This window comes from Lissotriton helveticus, chromosome 2_1 (assembly GCF_964261635.1).
Source record: "Lissotriton helveticus chromosome 2_1, aLisHel1.1, whole genome shotgun sequence".
NCBI lineage: Eukaryota > Metazoa > Chordata > Amphibia > Caudata > Salamandridae > Lissotriton > Lissotriton helveticus.
In genome coordinates this window covers 195,637,569-195,665,399 of record NC_136059.1, presented here as the reverse complement: position 1 = coordinate 195,665,399, position 27,831 = coordinate 195,637,569, and the positions used below count along the sequence as shown (strand labels likewise).

General features: G+C 44.6%; 1 protein-coding gene across 3 annotated transcripts in view; it reads right to left on the bottom strand.

Moving 5' to 3' along the window:
* Nucleotides 1-27,831, bottom strand: part of KIF24 (kinesin family member 24) — a 269,135-nt gene that overhangs the window by 153,172 nt on the left and 88,132 nt on the right. For all 3 annotated transcript variants that reach the window (XR_013606988.1, XM_078674708.1, XM_078674709.1), the window contains exon 9: nt 8,048-8,119. Coding sequence is in view for 2 of the 3 variants with exons in the window: in XM_078674708.1 (XP_078530834.1) it covers nt 8,048-8,119 (72 nt within the window). In the remaining variant the exon portion in view is untranslated. The remainder of the gene's footprint in view (nt 1-8,047; nt 8,120-27,831) is intronic.

Here is a 27,831-nt window from a genome sequence, read left to right as displayed (position 1 = left end):
TTGAGCTCATAGCCCAAAAACAACACTGTGTGTTCAGCAATGTGCGATTTTGCAAAGTTAAATTTATAACCCATGTCTGCGAAGTTGCAAACAACAGAATTTACACGACACAGATGCTCCCAAATATCGTCGTCTGTGAGATATATGTCATCCACATACGAAAAAGCATCAGGGTCGAGTGCCTCCAGAATAGAGACAATTCGAGCGGTAAATACACCAGGACTATTCTTGTAGCCCATTGGAAGACGCCGGAATTGCTTTTGGACTCCAGCGCTCGTAAAACTGGTCCATTGGGAGCTAAAGCTGTCCAATCTGTGGGCATAAAAACCATTGGATATGTCAAGCGTTGTCTTGAAACGCTTACGCACGAGACTATCCACTAGGGCAGAGCCGTGGGTATTCTGTACAGCACAGTTACGGCAATGCGAGTTTAAATGCCGGTAATCCAAAACCAAACGATATGATCCGTCAGGTTTGTTCACAGTAAAAAGGGGATTATTCATCGGTGACACACACGTTTCAATAACTCCATGATATTCCAATTGTTCAAGGATTTCCGCGACGGAAGATTTTGCTTCACGCCGAATGGGATATTGAGGTTGAGGCTGCGGCTGAAACCGCAACGGAATTTCGTGGCAAGGCGACAATTTATCCCAACCACATTGGTTACGGTACAGAGCCGGCGCGAGAGCCCGAGCCCACTCTTCTGCAAAATGCTGCGCATGCTCTTTCGAGACAGTGTTCGCGAAACTGGGTAGGATCACCTCCTCCCCTCGCGGCGCCGCGAGCACAAAAGGTGGGGGCCAGTCAGCCTCCGAAAGTAAAATATCATATGTAGAAGACAGATTCTCCCAAAATACACCTTTAACGGTACGCTGTATGTCACCTTCAATTAACAGGACAATTTCATATAGTCTTTCAGGGGGAGCAAGTCTCGTATCCGCTGTTTCTATCACAACGTAGACATCAGTCGCTGTCACCCTCAGTAGTGGACGCAGCGCCTCTCTGACTATGGTTATCTCCGCCGCGCTGTCCAGCAAGGTCAGAGCCCACGTCAGATTCCGAAGCCGCGTTCTCACTATCTGTGGCATATCGATGCGCTGTTAAGGCTGCGACTTTCTTTTTCGCAAACTGCGGACGCCTAGGCGTAGAATCCTCCTGCTTCACTGCGCCGTCCGTCTGGCGGGACTGGCCACGTCCTTGTTGGCCACCACGTCCACGTCCACCCCCTCCTCCTCCACCGGTCCTCTGGGCCGATGTGTCCTGAAAGGAACGAGGAGAGCGTTGATCAGAACCCTGAAAACGATCAGGCGATTTAATCATCGCGCGGTCGCGCAAATCATAAACTTTTTCGGGTGGCGCAGGAGCTTGTATTGCAGGAAAAGTACCCTGAGTCTGCATTGTCTGCTTCCCCTGTGTCTGTTTTTTAGGCCAATTCGATTTCTTGGACTTGGGCTGAGCATCTGTCACTGCAGATTGTCCCTGAGGTTGTTTTTTATCCTTCACTGGAAAATATTTCAGACCTCTACTTGTGCGGCCAATCGTTTTATAAGCGGCCACTACAATCTTTGCTAACTGGCGGGGTTTGTCGGCATCGGGCAGAGCAGCCAAAGCATTCGACACCTGAAAGTTAACTGCATCTCCTTTAACATTGGAGAGAATGAGATCACTTACAATCTCAAAAGAACCACACAGGCGCATACCCAATTCCACCGCTGCCTCTGGACCGTGATCATTCTGAACACGTCTAATGATTTCAGGCAGGGCATTCATAGACGGGGTGCCGAAGCACCTCGTATAAACTGCCGCAAAAGTTTTTCCCCAGCTTTCACAGTCAGCAAGTTCAGGAGTAATATCCTTCGGTAGAGTAATCGTTAACATTCTATGTTTATCAGCAGGTGTAGAATTCGGAAAAACCGCCTCCAGTTGATCAAACTTCTCTGCTAGCCAGAATGGGAAGTCATCGTTGTCAACAGGACGCGCACCAAAAACCGAATTTACCATCACTGGATTGAGACGCATTCCGCCTCGTTCCATGGGAGCGGCCGCACCCCCCTGGGGACCACCAGGAAGATGTCGACCGATGTATTGCACTAAAGCACGAATCACGGAAATGGAAACTACATGTAGCCTGCGAATTTCTGCCAGGGTACTAGCCCCGTGATTCGGGTGCGGGGTAAAGCCACCCAACGCAGGCCAATTAGTACCTGGAATTGAGAGTGGACCTAACCTCGCACGGGACAAAGAGTGGGGGAGGGCGCCATCAAACCAAACTCGATGCTGCCAATGATCAATAGGTATTTCCAATGCCCTGTATGGCGTATATTCAGCCGGGACATCCGAGGCGGTGTAGGAGTGGAACAAACCAGAATTAGCGTCCACAGCCGGAAACGTAACCCAAGAGTAAAACAACTCGTAAGGAAACGCCGGATCTGCACTTACCACGAAAATCACAGCCATCCCATCTACTGGGACCTGGTACGTCTGAAGATGGTTGCGTACCGCTACGCGACTATGCTGTGCAATAGCCACCGCTGCCGCCATCACAGAATTGGAAACAAGAAAACACAAAGAATACTTTGTAGCACAACTGGGTAGTAATTCAAAGAAACCGTTTAAGTAAGAATCAAGCTTGAATAAAGACCTATTTCAAAAAATAGGTAGGTTTCACCAACACCCCGTTTTCCGGAAACGGACGTGAAGGGGTTAAGGCATGAACGATAAACTACTCGAGTGTCATGATATAAGACCACCGAAACCGTTGGGCGCCATGTTGCAGGGTTTCTGTACTCACACAGAACTGTGCACAGAGGAGTGGAACCTCGGCAAATTAGGATGTCCCAAAACTTACCTTAGCAACCAACTCACCCCTTACCGAGCTAGCTACAGTGTCTCATTGGACATATCAAACTCCCAATGTTTAGACAAACCAGAACATGAACTTACAGTACCTCAGGGTACGTGGGACTCATGAACACTCTTTCGTTATATTATCATTACAAACCAGAACATGGAGTAAAGAAGACACATGTGCATTTGAAATGTTTATTTACTAATGCCGTCTTCTCAGGCGCAGTATCTTAGATAATACAAGTATACTTATTATCAGTAGCAAAATTATCAGCATAGTTACTAAGACATAAAAAGCGAATGGTGACAGCATGTTAACATGCTGTAATGAATAAGAGTTAACAACACTTATATCTCACCCTCCCTAACACATATATTATATTATTAGCTAAGAAGGTCTCTTTGGGTTGTTTTAGGGCGGGCCCATACCTTAGTGTCCTAGCATGAAGGAATCACATCAGCATACACCAGCTCTCTCTGCATGTGCACCGCATCAAGTGTGTTAACAATTCTCGTGCAAAGCAATATCAATCCCGCCTCAAGCCCAAGTTGGCAAAGGCTGCACTTGTGTTATGACTATGAAGGCGTGGAGATCAGACCTCATAACAATTCCATATCGTGTTGCTCCTGAAACTTCAGCACTCTCCGTGCAGACATGGTTTATTAAACAAAACTGATATCAGAGCAATAACATATTATTCTCACATACACCACGGCAAACCACTAGGTTGAAAGCTAAGTCAACAATAAGGGTCGTGTGCAGAAGTTGCAAGAAAGGAAAAATGGCGTTTAAATCTCAAATGTACCTATGCTAACTTAACACGATATAAGGATATATAGGAGCTATACAACAATAGTTGAGAGGTGTGTACGTGTTTTTTCACGCATTCCTTCCACTCCTGTCTGGTTGCGGGATAGTCTCACGTTAGAGTATTCGTTTTGTAGTGGGGTGATCTCTACTGCACTGTTGGGGTTTGGTTCCCTGTGTGTTCACATTAATTTCAGTCTGGCCAGCTGGTATGTTTGTGGCATAAGGGGTTTGGTGAGATATGTGTGGTATAGTAGAATGTAGGTTTGTTTGGTTTTGTGAGGAAAGGGAGAAGATGTGGGTAAGTGTAGTCTTTTTTGCTTTCTTAAAGACTGTTTTTATCTTGCCCGGTTCGTTGTTTTCAATAATGTGTATACATGGGTGGGCATTGTCATTTTCATAATTTCTTTTCTTATGTTAACATTCAAGTTATATTCTTCTGTGTTTTCTTTGCATTTTGATGTTAACTTGCTTGCCCATTTTACCCTGCTTTCTTTGCTTTTGATCTTAACTTCTATGCCCTTTATTCATCTTCAGGTCTTTGCAATGGGTCTTCATGGTATTTCTATGCATGTACCTTTCACCATTGTGTACTTCTCCTTGGACCATTGCATTGTGTTTTTGTTCACTGTAAAGAAGGGAGATGTGTTATACTTGCTCTCAGCCAGTATGAGCATGGTGTAGAATGTTGGTGCATGATGATGGTGTGGAATATTGGATGAGTGAGGTTGGCAGTTGGTGTATGGGCTGAGCTGCAGTAAGGCTGCTCCTGGTGGGGCTCTCTGTACTTACCATCATAATAAATACCACCCAAGATACACCCAGGAGTTGGATCTTTATTTCTTTACAACAGAATGCTGTACTGTTTTTAACTAAAAATACTTCTGGCGATGGACACTGAGAAAGCCAGGCATTAGTTGCATTCAAATATAAGATTCTTTAGAACAGAGTCCAAAAAAGCGTATTCATTCTTTGTCTACAACACAAAGATATATGAGATCTCTTCTAAATGTCTTCCCTGAATGCCTTTGCAAAAATGAGAAAATACAAAAAAGGTAAAGATTATGTGTGCTGGGATCCACCTCACCTTGCGGTTACAAGATCTGGTACAGTCAAACTATCAACCAAAGATATCAGGTACAATCACTTTATGTTCCAAAGGCCATGAAATAGTTTCTCCAAAGTGTTCCCAGAGAAATAAGAGTATCTCTTCGATTACTAAAATGGTCAGATCGCTTTGAGCATCTCCATTATAGTACAACAATGAATTTGAATTTAAAATATTTATATAGCGCTACATTCACCATACGGTTTCTTGGCGCTGTGGAGGCTAATTTAGCAGTAGGAACGAGAAAAAACTAGTGAGGGGGATAGAAAATAACATCAGTTTACATTAGGAAAAGCCTGGGTGAACAAGAAGGTCTTGAGATCTTTTCGAAAAAAGGAGTAGTGTCTGGCCAGACGTAAGTGATCGGGGAGGGAATTCCAAAAGGAAGGTGCCAAGAATGAAAAATTGGCTCCGCCCCATTTCTTGCGTCTGTAACGGGGTACCTGGAGAAGAGATTGGGTGGATGAACGGAGCTCACGAGCAGGAGTGTACTCTTTTAACAGAAAAGAAATGAAGGCAGGAGCCGTACCCTGGCGCGCCTGAAAAACCATGCAACCAGTTTTAAAAAGGGATCGCTCCCTAACAGGTAGCCAGTGTAATGCCTTCAGTAAGGGGGTGGAATGATGGAAACGGGGGAGACCGTACACCAATCTGGCCGCCTGGTTTTGAACCAGCTGGAGCTTCCGCATGCTGTACGCTGGGATGCCATTGTATAGGGCGTTAGCGTAGTCCAGCCGGGAAATCACCAAGGCGGACATGATTAGTTTAAGTGCTAGGGGAGAAAAGAAACGAGAGACAGAGCGAATAGTTCGAAGGACAAGAAAGCAAGAAGAAACAACAGAATTTATTTGTGAGTGAAGATTAAGATGGTTATTAATTTTGATGCCCAGGGTCTTAACTGAGGAAGAAGGCGTGGGGGGAGGTCCTAGAGAAGAAGGCCAGAAAGAAGAGTTCCAGGAGGTAAAAGTTCCAGCAGGTAAAACACAACACCCTCACAAAATAGTGTAGAAAGAAATAATAATACACAATTTAGTATTTTCAGACAAGGAGAGGCTTTATTAGGGAAACGTGACTGTAACTTTTGGAGGTGGAGGCCAGCAACACAAACGTCACATCAGTACCATTTAACTAGCACATTTTCCAACAGTAGTGGAAGATAGCACAGGCCAGAGGGCAAATATGGGTCATGAGGGTCAGTCATGAATTGGACAAAGCTTGTGATGAAGAACTTGGACTGCAGGCATTTATAACCTTTAGTAAATAGAGAGTATTACCACAACAAAAGTAAGATGGGAAGGACTGCACTTTCTAAATCCGTTTTAGTGTCCTAATCAAAGTAGAGCCACCCAAAAACGGTTAACTGGAACGGGGTTGCTGCACTACGTCTCTTGAACCTCTAAGCTGCCTTTGACATGGTTGACTATGACACTAATACAAAGACTCTACGCAGCCGGCGTAGAGAGGACTGCTCTCGACTAGATCACATCCTACCTTCACAACAGACCTATTGTACTTTATACCTCCCCTTTCTCATCCAAACCTTACTTCATCAAAATAGGGGTCCCTCAAGGCTCTATCATCTCATCCATGATTTTCACCATCTACATGAAGTAATTACCGGCACTGATCAATCAATTTCACCTCACAGGCCATAACTATGCAGATGACATACAAATATTCCTTAAACTGCAAAACCCCAAAGACAATGGACACTCACAAATGTTCAGTTATCTCAGGAATGGGGATCAGTGGATGATATGGAGCCATCTCAAACTGCATGCTTCCCAAATTGAAATTTTCAGGTGTGGCGATTGGAAAACTTATGACCCACTCACTGCCTGGCCTGATGATATGGGAACACTCCCTAAAGTATCAAAGGAAGTAAGAAACCTCAGAATTTACATGGACTCCAAGCTATCAATGAGTGCCCATGTGGACAAACTATTAAGATCCCGTTTTGTTACTATAAAAACTCTGCAACGCATCATCCCCACACCTGGGATATCCACACAAGGTCCAGGCTACTATCTCTCTTGTTCTCTCTAAACTAGATTATACCAACAGCCTCTACCATGGATCATCTTTAACAACAATGAAAAGAATGCATAAGATTCAGAACTCTGCTGCCAGACTACTCTTACATATGAAGCCACAAGCCCACATCTCCCCTGCCTTCTAGTCCCTACGTTGGTTACTAGTTGCCAGAAGATCCACATTCAAGCTGCTTTGTAATACCCACAATGCGATACATAGAACAGAAACAATCTTCCTCAGGAATACAATCACTGAATACATTCAACAAATTAGATTGGCATCTCTCCTCAAAATCCCACCATACAAGAAAAAAACATAGGTGGAACATCCTTCTCTATTCAAGAAGCCAAAATATGGCACTCTTTACCCCCAGATATAACATCCACGGATAAGTACCTTATCTTTAGATGACTACTCAAGAGTTTACTCTTCCCCCACATAACCACCATACTCAAACATAAAAATACAGCATATCCCTTTGTATATAAGTATCTATTTGGACTATAGATGTGTACCTACATATGTGTATTGCTTTGTATAAACGTGTATAATAAATATGTTTTCAAATATATAGATATTTGTTAGTTCTGCTTAACAAATGTACATATTACTTATGGTCATATAAATGCAATTACAATATAGGTTGCGCCTAGCATATTTCAACAATGGATAGCAGGGTAGTTGGGCAATGTAGTGATTAGTGTGCTAGAGGAATTGACCTTTTGAATATCCGAGCCTGTCCAGAATACAATCCTACTACTTCAGAGGAATGTGCCTCCACAGCAGAATTCAAATAATGCACAAACAGTCTTGTTAGTAAATCTTAGAGTGTCGGTGAGTGATCTGCTAACATTGTTGAGTTAATAAAGTATAGTCTGTATCAATGTGCAAAGAGAGTACTTATATCACAAGACCAACAGTCCTTCTGAATTCTCAGAACAATGTAATCATGGAAAGTCAATCCTGTTCAACTCAACAAGGTAACAACCTTCAATGATAAAACTGTTTTACCCATTAAACCCACCTTTCCTAATACTGACAAAATAGCATGCCCATTTGCCCAGATTAAAAATTATTTCTGAGTCTCGCACACAAAAAGTTGTATGAACCACTATTTATGGTCCTCCCTGAAATGGAATACTTAGACTTGTTCAAGGGGGCTGAAAATAACACTAAATACCAAAACCAGATACTCCATGTAAGTACAACATATTCACATTACCTAACAAAATATGTTAAAAAATTACCTGAGTTAGTTTGCTTTGTCTGAAAGGTGTATGTGCATGTTCTTGATCCAATGCACGGATACATTCCTTCAGCTGTAAAATTACAGAAAACAATGTATCAGGCAATTACACACTGGAATTAAAAGTGAATACCAAAGAACAGTATTCAATGCAAGATATTATACTAAGTGTAGAACAAAATTATTTTTAATTCACTAATTAGGGACTGGTGAACTTAATTAAACAGTCACATTCCTTACTGCAGTACTTAAGAATCAAACCATGTCCATCGAAGAGGCAACCCCAATTTCCTTAAAATAGATCTACTCCAACCTCTTAATCTGAAACTTCCATACTGTACACCAAAGCAGATTCTGAAAAAGATGATGATGTGGGAGGAAATATTTCTTACCTGTAATTGTAGCTCTCATCAAGGTGAATCCTCAACATAGTCACAAGCACAGAATTGTACCACCCAGGAGCACTTTGTAAACCATTACATTAACTATAACTCACCACTGTACCATGCGTTGTCTTTTCACAAATTATGTGATTTTCAATGTCATATGTTTTGTTATCAGTGATATAATTTCAGAAGTTACAAGTGATGTAATCTGAAAGGATATAAGCAGTGCATGGAGAGGGAGGGAGTTATAGTTAATGTAGTGCGGCTACTGAGTTCACTACACTCTGTATGGAGGCGCATGAGTTATAATTTGAAGGTGGTGCGTAAATTATAAATTTAAGGTATAGCAACAACTTTAGAATTTCTAAAGTTCGTGTAATTTAAGTTTGGTTTGTATAAAAAGAATAAATACAATTTTCCTATCTATAACTAAGGTTTAACCTTAGTTTTTTCATTGATATATTTATATTAGAAGGCTAGAAGTGGCCAAAATGCATTTCTTTTTTTAAATGTCTCCAATTAGAAAACAGTCACTACACCAAGTGACTAGAAATATCACTCACAAACCTCTTTTGAAAAGAGAAAAATTAAGGGAATGCATGGCAAAGTTATCAGGTAGGCTGGCACAAGCAAAATCGAAAACTGCCACTGTGTCTTTTAGAACCTCACCATTCCTCCAGTGTCCCATCATTCCTCAGTGGTGACATTTAAGTCAGTTCATTTTTATGAAGATCATAAGATCCTGGCTGTAGATAAGAACATGTGTTTTAACACATTGTCTGTACAGGGTGGAGGCTTGCTTATGACTTTGGTGCCCAGTTTTAAGGTATTTATTTTTTCAACATTCCATTTGTATATATCCATATTTATTTTGTGGCCATCTTATTGGAATTTATCCATATTCATTTAGTGTTATGTGAATAATCAAGTCCGAACTCATTTATTTCCACATTTATTTAACCAAAAAATGCATACTCATACTTTTATGTCTGTCAAGCTTAACACATTAAGCAGTCAAATATAATGTAACCATCCCCCATATAAACATATTAGCATTGTTGAGATATGCAGTTATAAAGCAAATCTCATCTTTTTTTTCAACTCTCCATGTTGTCAATATGCACATCTATTGGCTTGGAATTCATGCGTATAGTCACTTAAAATAAGTAAACTGTTCAATATTTTTCTGCTTTTTAAATAAATACCAAAGGGAACAATTTTTTCCTGTATGTATTTATCTGTACAAATCAGTAATAATGGGAAACTGAAAGCCTTACTCATGACTTCAACGAGGATTCCCTCGCATCAAAACTAGGATTGCAGGTAAAAAATGTTTTCTTCTCTTCTAGGGGATCCTTGTAAATAGTTATAAGCAATCAATAGAATAGTAAGCACATCCCAGTATATACCGCGGACAAGGAGAAAAGACAAAACATCCCCCAGTAATCACCCCAGAAGATTCATCAGAGGCTTGGCCCACATTGCCATCTGCTCTCAAATCTGAATCCAAAATGTCAGCTAAAAGTAAGTATGAATCTCATTGTAACAGCTTTACAAATCTCTGAAATGGGACATTGCAGCAGCTTTTCCCTAAGTTAAATGTACAGTAGGTGTACTAGGGGGCTTATTCACATACAAACTTTAATGCAATAATTATCCACCTAGAAATAGACTGCTATGATGTGGGAAGACCAGTCCTTACTTCGACATATTTTAGGAATAGATGGTCACATTGTCTGACATCGTTTGTTTTGCCTAGATAACATTTGTGAATCTTTTTGACATTTGAGTGAAGAGCCACATCAAAATCCAACACCACCTTTGAAAAAAGGTAGGGTGTGTTCTTGTGAAAGCTCTGTTTCTATGAAAAACTGTATAGATAGAAGTAATTGCTAACAAGAGCACTGTCTTCCATGATAAATGCTGCAGGGTCTCCTTATATATAGTTTCAAAAGGTGGACCCAGCACAATATTCAACTCGTATGGCAGGGAAGAGGCCCGAATGGGGGGAAAAACCTTCTTGATGCCCTCTAAGAAATCCTTCTTTACTAGTATTTTTTTTAAAAAGGTTTGTGAAGGAAATTTCCTATATGCAATAATCCCTGCAGGATGTACCTTGATAGATGTAAAGGAAAGGCCAGACCTTACCAAATGTAAAAGGTAGGAATAAACACCTCCTATAGGCATTTAACAGGGTTATATGTATTCTGTGTACACCAGATACAGAACTGCTTTCACTTAAATGCATACAACACTCTAGTCCAGTGGAAGGTCTATTTGCCTCTTTCAAATCTGCATACAGACTTGCAGAAGATCTAAATGTCCACAGAGCAAAAATTGGCGGGCTAAACCACTACGTTTAATGATTGCAGGTTGGCATGTAGAATCTGACCCCCATGGCAGCTTCATGTGTGGTCTCTCCTATAGGTGAAGAAGATCTTACAAGGCCATTGTAGGGCTACAAGAATAATTCTTCCTCTGGAATACTGCAGCTTGACGAACATTGGTTGGAATCAGTGGGATAGCAGAAACTTCCCTGACCAGTCCATCAAAGCGACATTCCCCACAGACACTGGTTGGTAATATGTTGATGTGAGGTTTGGGCATTTTGTCTTGTTTGCTTCTGTAAATAGGTCTATTGTGGATAGCCCCATTCTTCTAAGACGCCTCAGAGAAATCATTTGTTGAGGATCCGGTTGTGATTTTCTTGCATTAGTCAACATAAAGGATCCGCTAGTTCATTCTGAATCCCCAGTAGGTGGGCTGCTGTAATACTCAGACCTCACACCAACAGCCATTTCCAATTGGTTTGGTTTCCAAGGTTATTGATCTCAAGTGAGTATCCCCTGCTTTTTCAGCTAATACATTCTGGTTGTATTGTCCATCTGAACAAGAGGCAAACTTATCCTGAATAGTGGAAAAAATGATTTCACGGCTTTTAAAACAGGTTGATATGGTAGAACATTTCCCTTACTGACCAGGCTCTGTGTACCTATAGAAGGTACATGTGAACATCCCATCCTAGTAGTGATACATCTGTCACTGTGGACTGTGACAGAATGTGCTGATAAAGAGATACTCCCTTCAGGAGTTTGGTTGCTTGACACCACCAAGGTTGGCAATTGGAGTGCTTCTTGAGATAACATTAACTTGTACACTCAGTTTCCTGATTTCTGGTTCCATTAGTTTTCCAGGCATTGCCGTAATGGTCTCATATGGAGTCTTAACAAATGTTCCCTTTTTGCTCACACTTTTAAAACCACTAGTCAGCAAATTATTAAGAATTCAAACAACCTGTTCGAAACTAAGACAGACACATTACCGTGAAGTATACCTTGGTTCAGACAAGACCAGGGCCCAATTACTGAACAAGGATAGAATTCATGACTATTCTAAAGTGAAGATACAGACTCTTTATTACCCAGAAAAGATTACGTCAAGAGCATCAATAAAGGGGACTGACACAGAAGTGACATAATGTGAAAATAAGTCTCTAGTTCAACCAAGGGCTATGCACCTTTCTATATAAAGCCAAGATCACTTGGAGGATGATTTAACCCCCAGATTGGAAGAACAGTACTAAGGGCCTGATTCTGATGCGGTTAAGAAAGCTTCCTGACCGAATGGGTTTGGGAATGGTTTCCGACCGAATAGGACCGGGAGAGTCCAACTGACAGAGTACAATGCATCCAGATAAGATTTGGTCGGACTCCCATTGACTTCGATGGGAACCTTTGTTCCAACCGAATGCATAGGCTCAAATTGAAGAAAGGGGTGACTGGGGAAAATCGGGCACCCTGTGGCTTGCACCCCCTGGTCCCTGCCACACCGTGCATGGCTGGTAAGTAACCCCACAGGCCTGATTAGGAAGGCTCTGTGTGCAGGGGGGCCCACTATAGACGCCCAAATTCTGATTCCGACTGCTGATTCGAGTCGGACGGCACGATTTGGAATGGCTGTTGAAATCCAGTATCGTACTCGGTCGTTTGGAAATGCAGCCCAGAGAGACGTACGATTCTGCTCCATTCGGCTCGGTCATTCCAAATGCCGTCTGATTCGGATTGGAATATTCCTAACGCCTAATTCGAATCAGGCCCTAAGAGTGAGAGAAGAGCACAAAGTGACAATTGAGAATAATCAACAGTTTTTAAATAAAAATGTTCATGGAAATTTGTCCTGAAGGCAGCGGGGATTAGATTTTAAGATTCACCAAAACGGCGTGTCAAAATGTTTTAGGAAGGAGATATAATAAGCATAAAGAAAGCAATTTTTTTTTATACAGTTTTTATGAGATTTTCTGTTTACATCACAAATTTACAATTTACTGATATTATGACTATTTACTGATATTATGTACAAGCAAAACCACCGAAATTTTTAACTTGGTTGCAATGATCTGTGTATGTTTACAATGAATGATATATGTGAACACAAATAAAGACAGGTTTGCAAATTTGGAGAGTGTAAATGAACATTACAGATTATTACACAAATAAGAAATGTAATCTTTAATGTTGAGATTTTGCACAGGAGTAGTATTATCCTTTGTTCTCATTGTGTTGTATTTTATATTTTATATTTTACATCTGAATATGTATAAATTGTGGATGGAATGATTTGTATTCCAATTATTACAATAAAAAGTATATATTTTCATTAGAGGAGACAGCTAAAATTAGTGGTTTTCTCTTAAAAAAAAAAAAATGCATTCTGAATGGTTTACTGACTAGTGGTTTTAAAAGTGTGATCACAAAAGGAAAAATCTGTTAAGATTTTAGGAGATGATCTTTCTACCCGGTCCCTTTTGCCTTCTGAAACTTAATTCTTAACCCCAGACTTTGCACTATGTCCAATACTTGTCTTAAATGTTTCATTACTAGATCCGGAGATGCTGCATTCATTAACCAATTGTCTAGGTATGGATAGATGAACATCTTTACTTTTTGGAGGTAAAAAGCTACTGCTGTGTGCGTGAGTGTGAGGAGCTGACTTTAGGATGAAAGGCAGAACTGTGGATTGGTAGTGACCTTTTCCTACTTCAAGTCTTAGAAACCGTCTGTGGTACTTTATGATAGGAATGTGAAAGTAAGCATCTAAAAGTAAGCATCTTGTAGATCTATTGCGCAAGTGCAGTCTCCTTAATGTAACTGGGGATAGGTCTGGTGTAACGTCAACATTTTGAACCTTTCTTTCTTTATTCATTTGTTTGTTAGTCTTAGCACAAGAATGGATCTGAATTCTTATTTTGGTCTTTTCTTTTATACCACGAAGTAACAGGAATAAATTCCTATTCTTTTTTGGTAAGAAGAAACTTCCTCCACCGTATGGTTTTGAAGTAAGGTGTTCACTTCATCTGGAAGCAAATCTATATGTTCAAAATAGCTCTTTGGTGGTACGGTCAGTGGCGGAGAACTCCACTGAATATCCATTCAAAACAATATTCAGGATCCTTTTGTCTCTTATTACATTCAACCACTCTTGCAGATGATTTGAGATAAAGACCCACACCAGAATGACTAACTGGGAGGAGGGTAGTAATGTCTCATTGTTTTGTGGAGGCTTAACTGTAGCGGCTGATGTCTCCTGGACTCCTCTGGCTTTCAAATACCTTTTCTGGGGAAAAGGCTGTATTGGCTGCTGCTGTTGCCATTGAGGGACTTGATCCTCTGTGAGAAATACCTCATATTATAAGATTTATAGCATATCTTGTATTCCTTCCTCTTCTCAAGACCTACTGTCTTTAAAGGAAACATTTCTGATTTAATTAGAGCTAGCTCATCATCTGCATGACAGCCGAAAAGTGAATTGCCTAAGAATGGAAGGTAGAGAATCCTCGGTTTGGCTTCTGGTTTCAACCCTGTAAGCCACAACCAGGCATCACGTCTGAGAAAAATTCTGTGGTAATATCAGTGAGCATATAAGTCTGCAGAATCTGCTACAGTGCTCATAACTTGGTTGGACACAAATATTCCTTCCTGAAGAATCTCTTGAAAACTACTGCCTGTCCTCTCTAGGTAGTTTTCCAGTAAACTTCAGTAAAGAGTCCCAGAGGGATCTATTATAGTAGCCTAGCAAGGCTGTGGCACTTAATGTTTGCCACACATTTTTCTTCCTACTGAATCCATCTGCTTGCTCTCCTTATCTGGAGGAACAGAGAAGGTGCAACAGCATGTAATTTTCTCACTGCAAATACGATGTCAGAGTCAGGAGGTGGATAAATTCGAAGGAATAGAGGGTCCTGTTCTGGCACTTTATATTCTTTCAGTGGCTGGTAGGAGAGAATCTTGCAGAAGCTAGAGAGACAAATAGTATTGCAGGTTCCAAAAGAATCATATTCAAAGCCCAATGTCTAGCCTTCAAGGCACTCCATGGTTTGGGCCTTGACTTTTTTCAAAATGCAACTGAAATGGTATATACCAACTAGAAATCTGAGGTCGGCTCACTGCAAACTCCTACAAACTCCCATAGTTAAGAGAGCTTGCTGGGACAGAAGAAGCTCCCCCCATCAATAGCTCGTCCCGTCCCGCCTACACAATACGCAAAAATGGCACCAGGCACAGCTGTCTCCGTCGACCCACCCATGTCGATCCACATGAAATCGCAGGGCGCAAATACCTTTGCTATTATCTTCCTCCTAATCTCTCACCTAACGCGAGAAGAAATCACAAACACAATCTAATCAGACAACACCCAGAAACGCTATTTGTAGACACGTACCACTGCTCCTCCAATGGGCAGGTGAAGATGGATTTAATCTTCCACACTGATAGACCTGAGAGCTGGAACACCACTATAAGAATGCAACTTCACATATCTAAAACGACGACCACCTTGCATAGCTGTAAACTAACGACCGCTCTTCCCAACCAGGCAACTAGAAAAGGTAATACATCAGTGACCATTTACGCAAATGGCACAGTTCTGATACAGGCAATAACGAGAACTTGGAGGCCTTTGACTACCTCTTCCCTACTCTTAGCGCCTCTCATCCACACTCGCTTCGTCTCGCTCCACCCCAGCCCCCCTCCCCGATCAACCGGCCCCTTCAGGAGAAGCAATTATCTACCTCCACTCCCACATTGAGACCCCCCATCCCCCCTAGAAACTCCTCCCACTCCTCTGTCCCCACGAATCGTGACAAGGAAGATCAGTCCCCACAGCCCCCTCAATCCTATCCCCCATCATCCCTCGGGTTTGGTCTACTGACCCCCTTCTTTCACCCGAAGAAGAGCGACCTTAATCGCCCCCTCAATTGCATCTTCCTCAACAGCACAACATCATCCCTCGTGCTCGGTCTACTGACCCCCCCATCACTCCTCTAGAAGCATTGGGGAAGAGCCCACGGCCAATCCCCCTACCAAGGGTAGCGAACAGAGACAGCCTGGTTGTCCCTTCCAGCTTTAGACCTCACAAGTGGACCCTGCCTCCCACCCAATGAGTTGTCCCAACCCAAAACTGCACGCCACCAGCCCCGAAAGACATGGCGCACCGGCTGGATCTACTAGAAGACCAACTAGAAATTATATTCAGAGGCCTTGACGAAATCCTTTCCAACCTAGACAAGGCGAGAAAGCCCCAACATTCCCAACCAATGCCTTCCTATCCGGCTGAGTCTACCCCACTAAAACGCCAACTTGAGATCGCTCCCGCCCGCGGTAACAGACTTCTGAGGCTCACTAAAACCGACGCTATGATCCCTCCTCAATCTCTCACAGGAATCAAAACCCCCACGTCCAGAGCTCAAAGCCACACTAACAAGGATGTGGAGACCCAAAAACAAAGACCATCCAGAATGGAAGCAGCAATGTCCGCCGAAGAAGCTGCGGACCTAGCCTCCATTAATGACTCCTCTTTCCCAATGCCCACTGTAGGAACTGGGGTCACCAGTTCCCCGGGGGTAGCCTGGCACGAGCAGGTAGGCACCCGAAAGCTCAGGTGTCAAGTGACTACACAGCACACACAACCACTGAGACAATGAATGCACACGCAATGACGGAGACCACACCAGTAAGTTTTGATTCAATCAATTGATTTTATCTAAGACCAAAATCAGGGTGATCAATTACTCACTACATTAATACATTTCATGGGATAACTGTGGGCTTTCATTTAGCACTTCAATTTGCAAGTGTAGACATTCCATTACTCAGCATTACTGATTTCCTTAGGGTATAACCAAACAATTCCTGACGCAGGACTGGGTATGGCAGTAAAGATCAGGCCACCTCTCACTAGGCAGGAATAAAACTACTGAGGCAATAATAAAACATTTCCTTCAGCAGGAATAAGCAGTGCATTAAATGAGGGTAAAACATTTCATTCAATGTAAAACATTTCATTAGCAGCAGTAACCATTTCCTTTCATTAACCAACAGTAGCCCCCTTCGTCTAGAAGTTACTCAACATTTCATCAGGGAGGCAACCAGTGCATTAGGCCAGATTATTCATTTTGGGAAACAGAAATAAACCCTTCAACTGAGCAGGGCACGTCAGCTACTATTGTTCCCTCTAGCAAGGGGTTAACTTTTATGGCCCAGATTGTCACTCAAGGCTCTGTCCACGTTCTTGCCCAGTTCCGGGGCCTTGTTTGACTAGACTAGGGCCAACGGGGTCCAACAACTGTCTCGGCAGAGGGAAGGGGCGGCCTCGGGGCCTCCTTCGATCTCTCTGGGGACCCGTTCACTCCTGCGGCCGCCCTCCTCCCCCCGGGGGTTTACCTCTTTGTCTTCGGCCCGCCCGGGGCCCTTGCGCCGATTCTCTGGCGAGGGCTCTTACTCTCCTCCGAGCCCTCCGGAGGGTGTGGGGGCCGTCAGGTCTCTCTCTGAGATAGCGCCGGCAGGTGGGGGCTCGCGATCTCTGGAGAGCCCCCACGTCGCAAAGGAGGCGGTCCCGGGCCTCGCGCTGATACCAGGGGCCCAGGGACCAATCCGACACGGCCTCAGGGAAGGCGCGCCTGCAGCCGCCAATGACAGAGCGGCCTGCGGGGCGCGGCAGCTGAGGGCCAATGAATACGCGGCGGGCGGAGTCTCTTCCGACACCCCCGTCACGTGAGCAAGGTAGGGAGGCTTCAGGCCTAGCGTGGCCCTTCCGACGATCGTGGCCTGACTGGAATTCATGATGCAGCGGCCCTCTCATGATGCCGGGGGGCGCCGGGGGGACAACCAGCAGCCAGACACTCTTGGGGGGAAGCGCAGAGGCCCCGAGGATGACAGTGGCCCTCCGTTGACGTGGCGCCGGGCCGCAACGGTAAGTTCCTCGGCGGGGGCTCACAGGGACAGCAGCGCTTCTAGGAGACCGCGCGATGACAGGCAGGGAGACGCTTGGCGAGGATAGCGCCTCGGGGCTCACCGCAGGCCTGAGGAATGTAGCGCTCAGCAGTGTTAGCGCTCAGGCCAATGACACAGCACTTAGAGGCAGTTATCAGGACGGCAGGCTACAGCGCCTGGGGGACAAGTACAGTGCTCCTCAGGGGCACAGTAAGAGAACGCTGGGTAGGTAGGGCAGATTTGGCAGGACAGCCATTCAGACAGTTCAGTCAGGGGGAGTTAGGCAGGACAGCGCAGGCCCAGGTGAAGGCAGGGCGGCGCAGGTGCAGCACAGTCTAGTACCTGGCTGATCCCCCAGTAGTCCTGGTTAGCGCAGGTTGGTTCTGGCGCCCTTCTGTGGAAGCAGGTTCCTCGTTTCTTAAAAGGGGGGGGGTTGAGTTGTAGGCTTGTCAGCAGGTCACTTCAGGTGGTCCCTGGGTTCCCCTCCCTCCGGGCCAGATCAGTGGGCTAGTTCAGGGTTCCTCACTCTACTTGGAAGGCAGCACCTAAGCCCTGTCACTCCCAGTGGCATAGGCCCCTGACTAGGCCCTACCGCCTAAATCTCCTGCGTGGGTCCCCCAGGTCAGTGATGCCCCAACTGACTAATAAGTTTCCCTCCTTCCCTTATATATGCCCAGGTCAGGTGACCACTTTCTAAGGCGGCAAAAATAGGCTCTGCCTCTATTCTGGAAGGTTCCAGGAGCTTCCCCACTCTAACTATGGGCAGGCAATGGAAGGCTGGCATTGCAACAATGTTTGGGGTCCCAGCCAGCTCCTGGCAACTAGGGTGCTACTAGAAAAAGACCACGCTGCAGTAACAGGGGCCAGTGGCAGTCATGTTTGAAGTAGAGAGCATCTGCACCTTATGGGAAGGTGCCCGGAGACCGAAGGCCAACAAAAAAAAGGTGGGAAAAAAAGGGCAAGGGCGAAAAAATAGGGAAAGACCACCCTAGGGCTGACAGGTCTAACACCCACTAACTCCAATATCCAAGTGATCACAGGTTTCGGAAGAGACCTCCCTCTCGTGAAAACTTCAAGACCCCCGCCCTTCCTCACCTCCATACCGAGGGCCCCATTAGGAAAGCATCTGAACAAAAATAATCCAGCGACTAACTGCATGCTCATTAACTGCAGATTCGCCCCCCAAGCATACAACAGAATAAGCTGAAACCATACTCTCTCAGGACCTTGACATTGTGTTCATCACGGAGACATGGCTAAATGAGACCACCCCACCCTGTCTAGACATGCTGGTACCCCCAGGTTTCACCATTATCAATAAAGACAGAAAAGGCCAACGCGGGGGTGGTGTAGCCATCATCCATAAAGATGACATTGATATCGCTGTAACGGACCCATGCAAATATAGCTCTTTTAAATGTCTATCTGTCACAGTCAAGACCAAGGATAACCACCCTTTAGTTGTTCACCTTCTCTATCACCCACCTGGCAATTCCCCCACTTTTGGCGAATACCTATCCGACCTGATTGCCCACTGCGCTCTCAAAGACACTAACTTCATAATCCTGGGTGATCTCAACTTACGCTGGAACGAAGCCAACAACACACTAATTCAATCTCCTTTGTGATAATAACCTTTCCCAACACTGCTCTGAAGAAACCCACAATAAAGGAGCGACCCTGGATGCCATCATTGCCCATCAAGACGTAATCACGATCGACAACATCCTCCCAGTAGACTGGTCGGATCATCACATGATTCTATTCCACATCAACCAAAGAGTCATATCCCTGTCTCCTGCTCAAGATCCCCCCCAAATGGTCAAGAAATCTAAACCAGATCCCCCTGGACATCATGGAGGAGAGGCTCAAGCTGCTCCTACCGAATGACAAAGATCTCTCCACAAACAACCTCACCTCGCTCTACAACTCGAATTTGGGATCCCTTCTTGACCAACTAGCACCCTTGAATCTAAAATAAAAAGCGAGCCATCCCATCCAGATCCTGGTTTGACACTGACACTAATGAAGAAAGGAGACAACTAAGAGCCACAGAAAGATGCTGGAGGAGCTTGCCCACCACATGCCATCGCGACAAACTCAGAACTATCCGGAAGAAATACAATAATCACATCAAGAACAAAAAATCTATTGGAGAGCGCAAAAAACAGGCCTAAGGAACTCTTCAGTATCATTAGACAGAAAACCTCCAAACCAGATACTTCCCTGGAGCAGGCCTCCAAAGAACGATGCGACAACTTCGCCAACTTCTTTGATGACAAGATCTCCAAGATCGAGCACTCTCTGGTCACCAACTGCTCCCCCCCCCCACACACAGACATGGTGGAGTGCTTGGTAGCGCCCCCCCCCTCCCACTACTGGTCAACTCTGGTCACTCTTTCAGCCCATTCTAGAAGAAGAGATAGTCAAACCTATCGCCACCTCTAAACCTTCATCTCACACCCTTGACCCCCTTCCTGCTCAATTCACCAAAAAACTGAAACTCTCTCTTGCCCCACTGTGGTGCAGGATTATCAACAGCTCCCTAAAAACTGGAGTAGTCCCAGACTGTTTGAAAGTGGGACAAGTCACCCCACTACTAAAAAAACCTGGCCTGGACAGAAATGGCTTAAACAACTTCAGACCCGTCTCTGACCTTCCTCTTCTCTCCAAAATCCTAGAAAGATGTGTTCTCCACCAACTAACTCGGCACTTGGACGATACCAGCCTACTCGACTCACATCAATCGGGATTCAGGAAAGGATGCAGCACAGAAACGGCAATCCTCAATGTAATTGATGACTTACACAAATCACTGGACTCATACCATTGCTGCCTCCTCATTCTCCTAGACCTATCGGCGGCATTTGACACGGTCGATCACATTCTTCTCCTCAAAGCTCTAGAGGAAAGGGCCGGACTCGACGACGTGGTCCTCAACTGGTTCTCCTCATTCTTGCACAACCACTCCCAAAGAATCAAAATCAGAAGCTTTTAATCCAACCTCCATCCAGTTAAAAGGGGAGTACCCCAAGGCTCAGTGCTCTCCCCCCAAATCTTCAACATCTACATGGAACCCCTCACCACCCTACTCAGAAAAGCTAACATGCTCTTTCACCTCTACGCTGATAATACAGAACTCTACTTGGAAATCTCCTCTTCTAAAGACATCCGTAGACTAAATGAAACACTAAAGGATGTCTAACGTTGGCTGTCAAGCAACCATTTGAAGCTTAACCCGGACAAAACTGAACTACTTCTTATCTCGAACAAAGAAGAGAACCCACAAATGATCGAATGGCTAAAAGATATTGATGCACTTAATGGTAACCTCTCCTTGGCTGACTCCGTCGAATCATTAGGCATCACCCTTGACTCTAAACTTGACTTGACCAAACACATCAAGATCTCGGCAAAGGGTGCCTTCCTTAACTTGAAACTACTAAAATTAAACCTTTCATTCCATCCAAAGATCTCAAACAAGCCACCCAATCATTGGTGTAGTCACGACTGGACTATGGAAATGCAATCCTCCCGGGAATAGCCAAAACTCACCTTGCTCCTCTGAAAACAACCCTCAACGCGGCCGCCAGAATGGTCAATGGAATAAAGAAATTTGATCACATTTCTCCGGCACTAAAAGAACTCAAGTGGCTACCAATAGAAATGCGGGCGAACTTTAGAACAGCCTGCCTCACTCACAAAGCCCTTCACACAGGCAAACCTGAATATCTGGCATCCAAACTCAGAAAAGCGGGTCAGAACAGGACTCTCAGAAGCTCTAACACCCTACTTCTTATCTTATTGTAAAAGCACGAAAACAAAAAAACGCGGTCAGGTCCTTTGCCGGAAATGCTCCCAAAATATGGAACTCTATCCCCCCCCACATCAGAACTATTCCTTCCTTCCCAAAATTCAAAAGCCAGCTCAAAATCCTTTTCCTCGACCGCTCCCTATCGAACAGATAGGAACTGCTCGGAGTCTTTAAAACGCCACTTCTCTCCTCTACGATGCGGTTTGTCAAGACCTGTTTTTGGAACTCTTCAGCACCCTCTCTAAAACAACTCGTATCCTGAATGTCTTGCTGACTGTATTATATTTGCTTTCTTTTGCACTGCTTTCTACTTGTTGTGAAGCGCTCCGATACCCTCCCGTCAGGCTAGCGCTATATAAAACTTCTTTAAAAAAAAAAAATTGCCCAACAATTTTGGCCTTTAGGAAAGCTCTAAAAACTTAGCTTTTTATAAATTAACCTTTCAGTCCCTAGTTTGTGTGGTAACCTTTTACTTTCCATCAGGTATGAGAGCCTAGACGCCTTTGGGCAGTTGTGCGCTATTTAAATGTTTAAATCAAATCAAAAAACTCAGAACCAAGGCCAATCCAGGTGATGTAATGTCTTAAAAATCACAGACGTAGTGGTGGCTGGAGTCGGAATAGGTATGTTGAACTTTGCTGCTTTCCTTATTAATACCCCATTAAAACTATAGAATTCACCAACTGGTGATATTCTTACTGTAAGGTGTCAGATAAAGTTGGTAAGTAGTATCCTATACAGGAGTGGTCTGAAGTATAAGATGTGCTTCAAGGGAAGTGGCCACGTCACCTAGAGGTCCTGAGGGAACTTTACAGCATTAAGCCGATTTGAAGGAGAACAAGCCCATCTTGGAGATCTAGATCTAGTGCATGATCGATGTTTTTGTGGAATCCCCTTGGGAGTAGACTTAGGTGACACCTGAGGGACCACTGGTGTTGGCTGTGGTGACCCTAAATGTAGAGAGAGTAACTGGTTGGGCTGGTGAAATGCTTGGAAAGGCAAACTATGGTGAGGGAGTGACAAACTGACCATAGGTATTACAACTATGCAGGGGGGAGTATGCTCTGGAGTATCCTGAGTCTGAAAAACATTGTACTCTTCTCCTTTATAAGGTGACAGAACAATCCTCTGAAGGCCTCTGTGAAGGAGAAGAAGATGATCTTGATTGCAACAGTGGTGGTCTTGACGTCCATGGAGAGGGTCTCCTAGGTGTTTACATCAAGGGAGGTGGTGCCGACGTTGAGGGAGGTGGTACTGATGCCAACCATGGTCTTGATGTTGACTTCGATGTCAATGATGCAATATGTATTGAAAACGAACATGTTGGCACATAACCTGTTCTCAATGTCAAATGGGAAGGTAGTCTTTTTCTGTTCTGCTACAGGATTTAGAGATATGTCTTGGGCAGTCCCTTGAGCATGTGCAAGTCGCCGCGGTAAATGGTCCTGAAGCTGGATCCGTCAGGGTCCTTCTGGAAATGTTTTCACAGTGTTCGCAGCCTTCAGGAAGGTGATCCTCTTGAAGAGTAGATTACAGAGGATTGGGGTTTATTCGTGCCACAGGCAAGGCACGTCACAAAACATGAAGGAATTCTGACTGCAAAACTTGTTTAAGATTTCAGTTAGAAAATAGGTGGACAACCTCCCTAGTCCTAAGGGAAACTGAATGATATGGATGACACCAGGTTTTAAAAGCCAAAAAAGGCTGTGCTACAGATTCCAGTCGCCATGAGCCAAAAAAATTAACTGACCTAACTGTCTCCTCTTGGGCATGATAAGACACTGAAGGAAGTGTGAGGTTCTTATGGGTACAGTGCCAGTTTTCAACTTTGCTTGTGCAGCCGTCCTGTTCAGGAACACATGTGTGTGGAGAAAAAGGGGTTTTAGTTTTTGGAATATTTGGTTATAATATCTTATTTTTATATTTTGCTTCATACTACACTTTTACTACTTCCGACAGCTGTAATTAACAGGAACGAGACCGGCAGTCTAAGAACATCCGGCACATGATTCCTAAGGTAACTTTCCTCAATGTCCCTGCTTAATATACAGCAACAATCAGAATCTGAGGTATGAATCTGGTATCCACATGGAGTAATTTTTCAGTGTACTAGACCTCCACTAGCCTGTGCTTAATTATATGTATGAGTGATATACTTAAAATGTGTTTGCTGCTATTATGAACTATATTATGAGAGAAACATGACATAATATGAGACCAAAAAATGTCCAAAGTTTAATTTACTGTATTCCAGGTATACTTCAATATTAGTTTATCAATCAAAAAGTTGTAATACTTTAGGTGGGCTTAAATTCTTCTATCACTTTCTTAAAAGGTGTGGCTTATATTTTGCTAATCTTATTAGTAAAAGCTTGGAGTATGCACCATTTTAGCGTGCATTTTAGGGTATATGATTTATAGAAACATATCACGTGAAAACTCTTCTGCATAAAATAGGCTTGTGCTTATTTCTGTGTATTGCACACACTGCAGAATTCGCTTTTTACTAGGCACTGAACCATGGCATCTGGATACATAGCATACAAAACGTGGTATCAGTTTAGGGTCGGGCTGTTCAGATTTAGTTGCATAGTCAATATGCAGTTTGTTTTCACAAGGATAGTCATACATTCTGGAGGTTGGCTTGTGGGTACAATGACCAGGTAGGTGTTCAGAACTGCATCATTGTTTTGGAGTGGCACATTTCCTTTTGTCTGTTATTCAAGAGTTGTGGGGTTGCCACTTCTTTTTGCAACCGATTCTTAGGGTGACCCTGAGATGCTCTTCTGCTGAGTGAAGGGCAGAGAACAATGAAATAAGTTACCTGTAACTACAATTCTCCAGCTGTGGCCCCTTTCATATATTCACATGTTTAAATAATTCCCAGTTGTCAAGCTTGAAATCCCTGCAGTAATAATATGTATCAGTAAGAAGAAAACTCCATTAAAAAAAAGCTGAAACCATCCTTAGTTTAGTAGCATTGTTTTACAAAAGATACAAATTCAAGCTAATGATCTGAGAGCATGTTACACTCCACTCTGTCAAAATGCTACCATACCTCAGATTTCTGAAGCACCTATATGACAGACTCAGAACGGGGAGGTGTGGGTGGCGTTTGTGAACTTTTGAAACACCATCAATGCTGGAAAATTGAAGCTACAGGTAAATAACGTGTTTCTTCTCCAGCACTGGGTCTTTCATAGATTGAAAATGCTTGCATCCACTTGCATAATGATCTTGCATGAAGTGTACAATGGATGATCAAGTTTAGAATGACACAGTGGCTAGCTGCAACTGCATCTTGCAATGCCCTACTTGCAGAGAGAACATCCTTTCTGGGAATGACTGATCTATTTCCGCACAATGGAAGGTGGTTCTCATGGGGGCGTGGCTCGGAAGCCGATGGAGCAGACTGAGTGAGCGCAGAGCTCCACACGGATCCCCACATTTATCCTGACCAAGCATGATACCCTGGTGGGTCGGACGGTGCTGGGACCTGGCAGAGGGGTGCTGAACTTACCGGACACTCGCACAGCTGCAAATTAAGCTCTGAATCGTGATCTGGGCTGATCTCTCGGCGGAGGTCCCTGGCTCCGGGGCGGCACAAAATTATTATTATTTATGGAATTTGATTAAGCGCACGGCTACCCCCACCGGGGGTGTTCCGGCGCTGTGGACAGCAACGGTAGTGATCAAGGCGGCTAGTAGCAGGAGAACAGGTATGTTTTCAATTTGGATCTAAAAAGGGGTTCTAATTCAGTGAGTCTGAGGTCCAGCGGTAGGGAGTTCCACAGCTTAGCAGTGACCACCGTAAAAGCTCTGCCTCCTCTTCTCGAGCGATGGAAGCGGGGAGGTAGTAGGAGACGGAGATGGTTGGATCTGAGGGAACGGACTGATTGGACCTGCTTCAATCTGTCTCTGAGATAGCCTGGTCCATACCCATTGAGTGCTCTGAAGGCCAGGACAAAATGGCGGCGGCACTACTGAAGGAGACCCGAGACTGAGCTGGAGACTGGTGAGAGCTGCCGTCTGAGGACAGGACACCGTGCGTATCGGTGAAGGTCCTTGCTGGGACTCCTGCCGTGGGCTGGACGACACCTGGGAGTCAGAGCGGGGAAGGAGGAAGCGCCCTGCACCTTGGTGGCACTCAGCGGGAGCGGACTGCTGGGTGGGGCGGTCTGTGTTCGTCTGCGAGGTGCTGGGAATCTGGAGGGCTGAAGCTGCGCCGAATGGGCAGGTGTCGGTGCGGCGGAGGGCCTGGTCCCGGACGCCATTGCAGAGGCTGTGGTGCCACTGAGCCGGCTGAGTTGAGTGGGGCGCTATCGAACCCGGGCCCCCGGCTGCGACGGCGGAGGCAGGCCGTTGGGGGGCGGTCACGGCCTGCGAGCTAAGGCAGGCGCGGGGAGCGCGCCAATACAGAAACAGTGAGCCCCGAGCGGGGGGGATTTTAATTACGCCATAAGCAGAAAGGGAAAAGGAGGGGGTAGGAGACCCCCGCAGACTTCGCAGACTTTGGCTGGGCCACCAGTGGCCCCGTGCAGTGAGCTGTCGGTGCAGGCCCTGAAGCTCACTTTGCAACATTACTGCTCTAGTTCGGTCCTCAGGGGAACCGGAGTCTTCTGGTGGGCCTGGACGGCCCCCGATGGGGATGGAATAGTGCCTGAGCCAGGGTTGTTTGATGCGCGCCGGGTCGTGGCGCATGGTTCCCTGATAGTGCACTCTTTTGAGACTTGGTGCTGGGTGGAATCTGAGAGACTGAATGTACATTGCCCCGATAAAGTCTGCGGCTGTGGGGGACATTGTTGGCACAGCTTCCAATGGGTCCACATCTATAGTCCCTCCCTAACTGTGGCTGGGCAGGAGCAGGAAGCACGGCACATCATTTGGATGGAGCTGAACGGAGCGGACCCAAGCCTGTAGGCTGCAAGGCCGTGCTGCCATAGGACCGCGAACCTCCGACTTCATGAGATTTGTGCCACTGTGGGAGGAATTGACCTCCGCGGAGGTGGGCCGGCGGGCTGTGTCTCTAGGTGTGAGTTGCGGTTCCACTAAGGCTGGGTCTTCGGACAGCAACCACGTGAAGGATATTGCAGATCGGTTTCAGCCCTGGACTTGGCCGCGGTGCTCTCAACCACTGGATGACCCATGGGATTCTAAGCACGGTGACAAGTCCTTAAATAATTTGCACAGGTTCTGAAGAGCCAAACTAAGGGGAAACCCAGAGGGAAAAAGATGAAAAAGTATATTTTTATTCAATACATTTTTGTCGACTGTAGAACTGTTGCGTAAATAGTGTAGCTATTAAACATCTGAGGGAAGGGCGGGGCAAACAATTTTGTTACTGAGGGTGGTTTGATTCTGATAACTTGCGAGCTTTGAGCGGAATGACGGGGTTAAAACTGGTGGCTTATAGGAGTTGTATTTTTTTAATACCCTGCAATAGGTGAACGGTTAAGCAAGGTAACGATGTGGGTGTGGTTAATGAGTTCAAAACCACGAGTTTAAGCGGGAGAATGATAGGAGTTACGTTTTGGGAGAGAAATGGAGAACGTTATGTTCGTAGTGGACTAGTGGAGAAAGGTACGTTATCATATTTTACACTCAATGGTTAAGGATAACGGTTAAGAATATGCAATGTCCAGGGCTTCTATTTAATGTAAATCTCGTATGGTGAAAGAACAGATTGTTATTTTAACTGCAACAAGTTCAGAACGGTATAACTCGTTAGACTGATTCCGTAGCACATTTTGATGGCGTTCTAATACTCTCACAGAGGGAAAACACTGTTTACGGGAGGGGTAGTGTGGTGTATAACGGAGCATTGTTAACAACGTAGTGATTTATATTGACACATGGTAATAGGTTCATTATGTTAATGGGAATATATTTGGTTTTAACTTTACAGAAAAATACCCCTGACGCAGGGCCTGAACGGCTTGAAATGCATTGGGTGAAGCATCTGTATCCACTTTTGAAACAAAGGATTTTACATGCTGTATTAAAGGCAATTGGGCATTATACATGCACTTGAAAAATTGGAATCACCTTGTTTTGAACAATTCAACAAACTAATAATAAAAATCGAAAATATGAACCTTATGAACCATAAACAGTGGACTGTGGATTAAATTTGGTCTACGATGAAGTTTATCATCTATCATGGTGTGATGCATCCTGGTACTGATATTACTTTGCATATCAGTGTTTTTTGATGGAAACCCAGAGGGAAACAGGGTGGCACAGCACAAACATCAGACGGCGAAGCGCCAGAGACTGACAAAGTGGACAATCTGGAGGCGCCGCAGGACCATGCAATGCA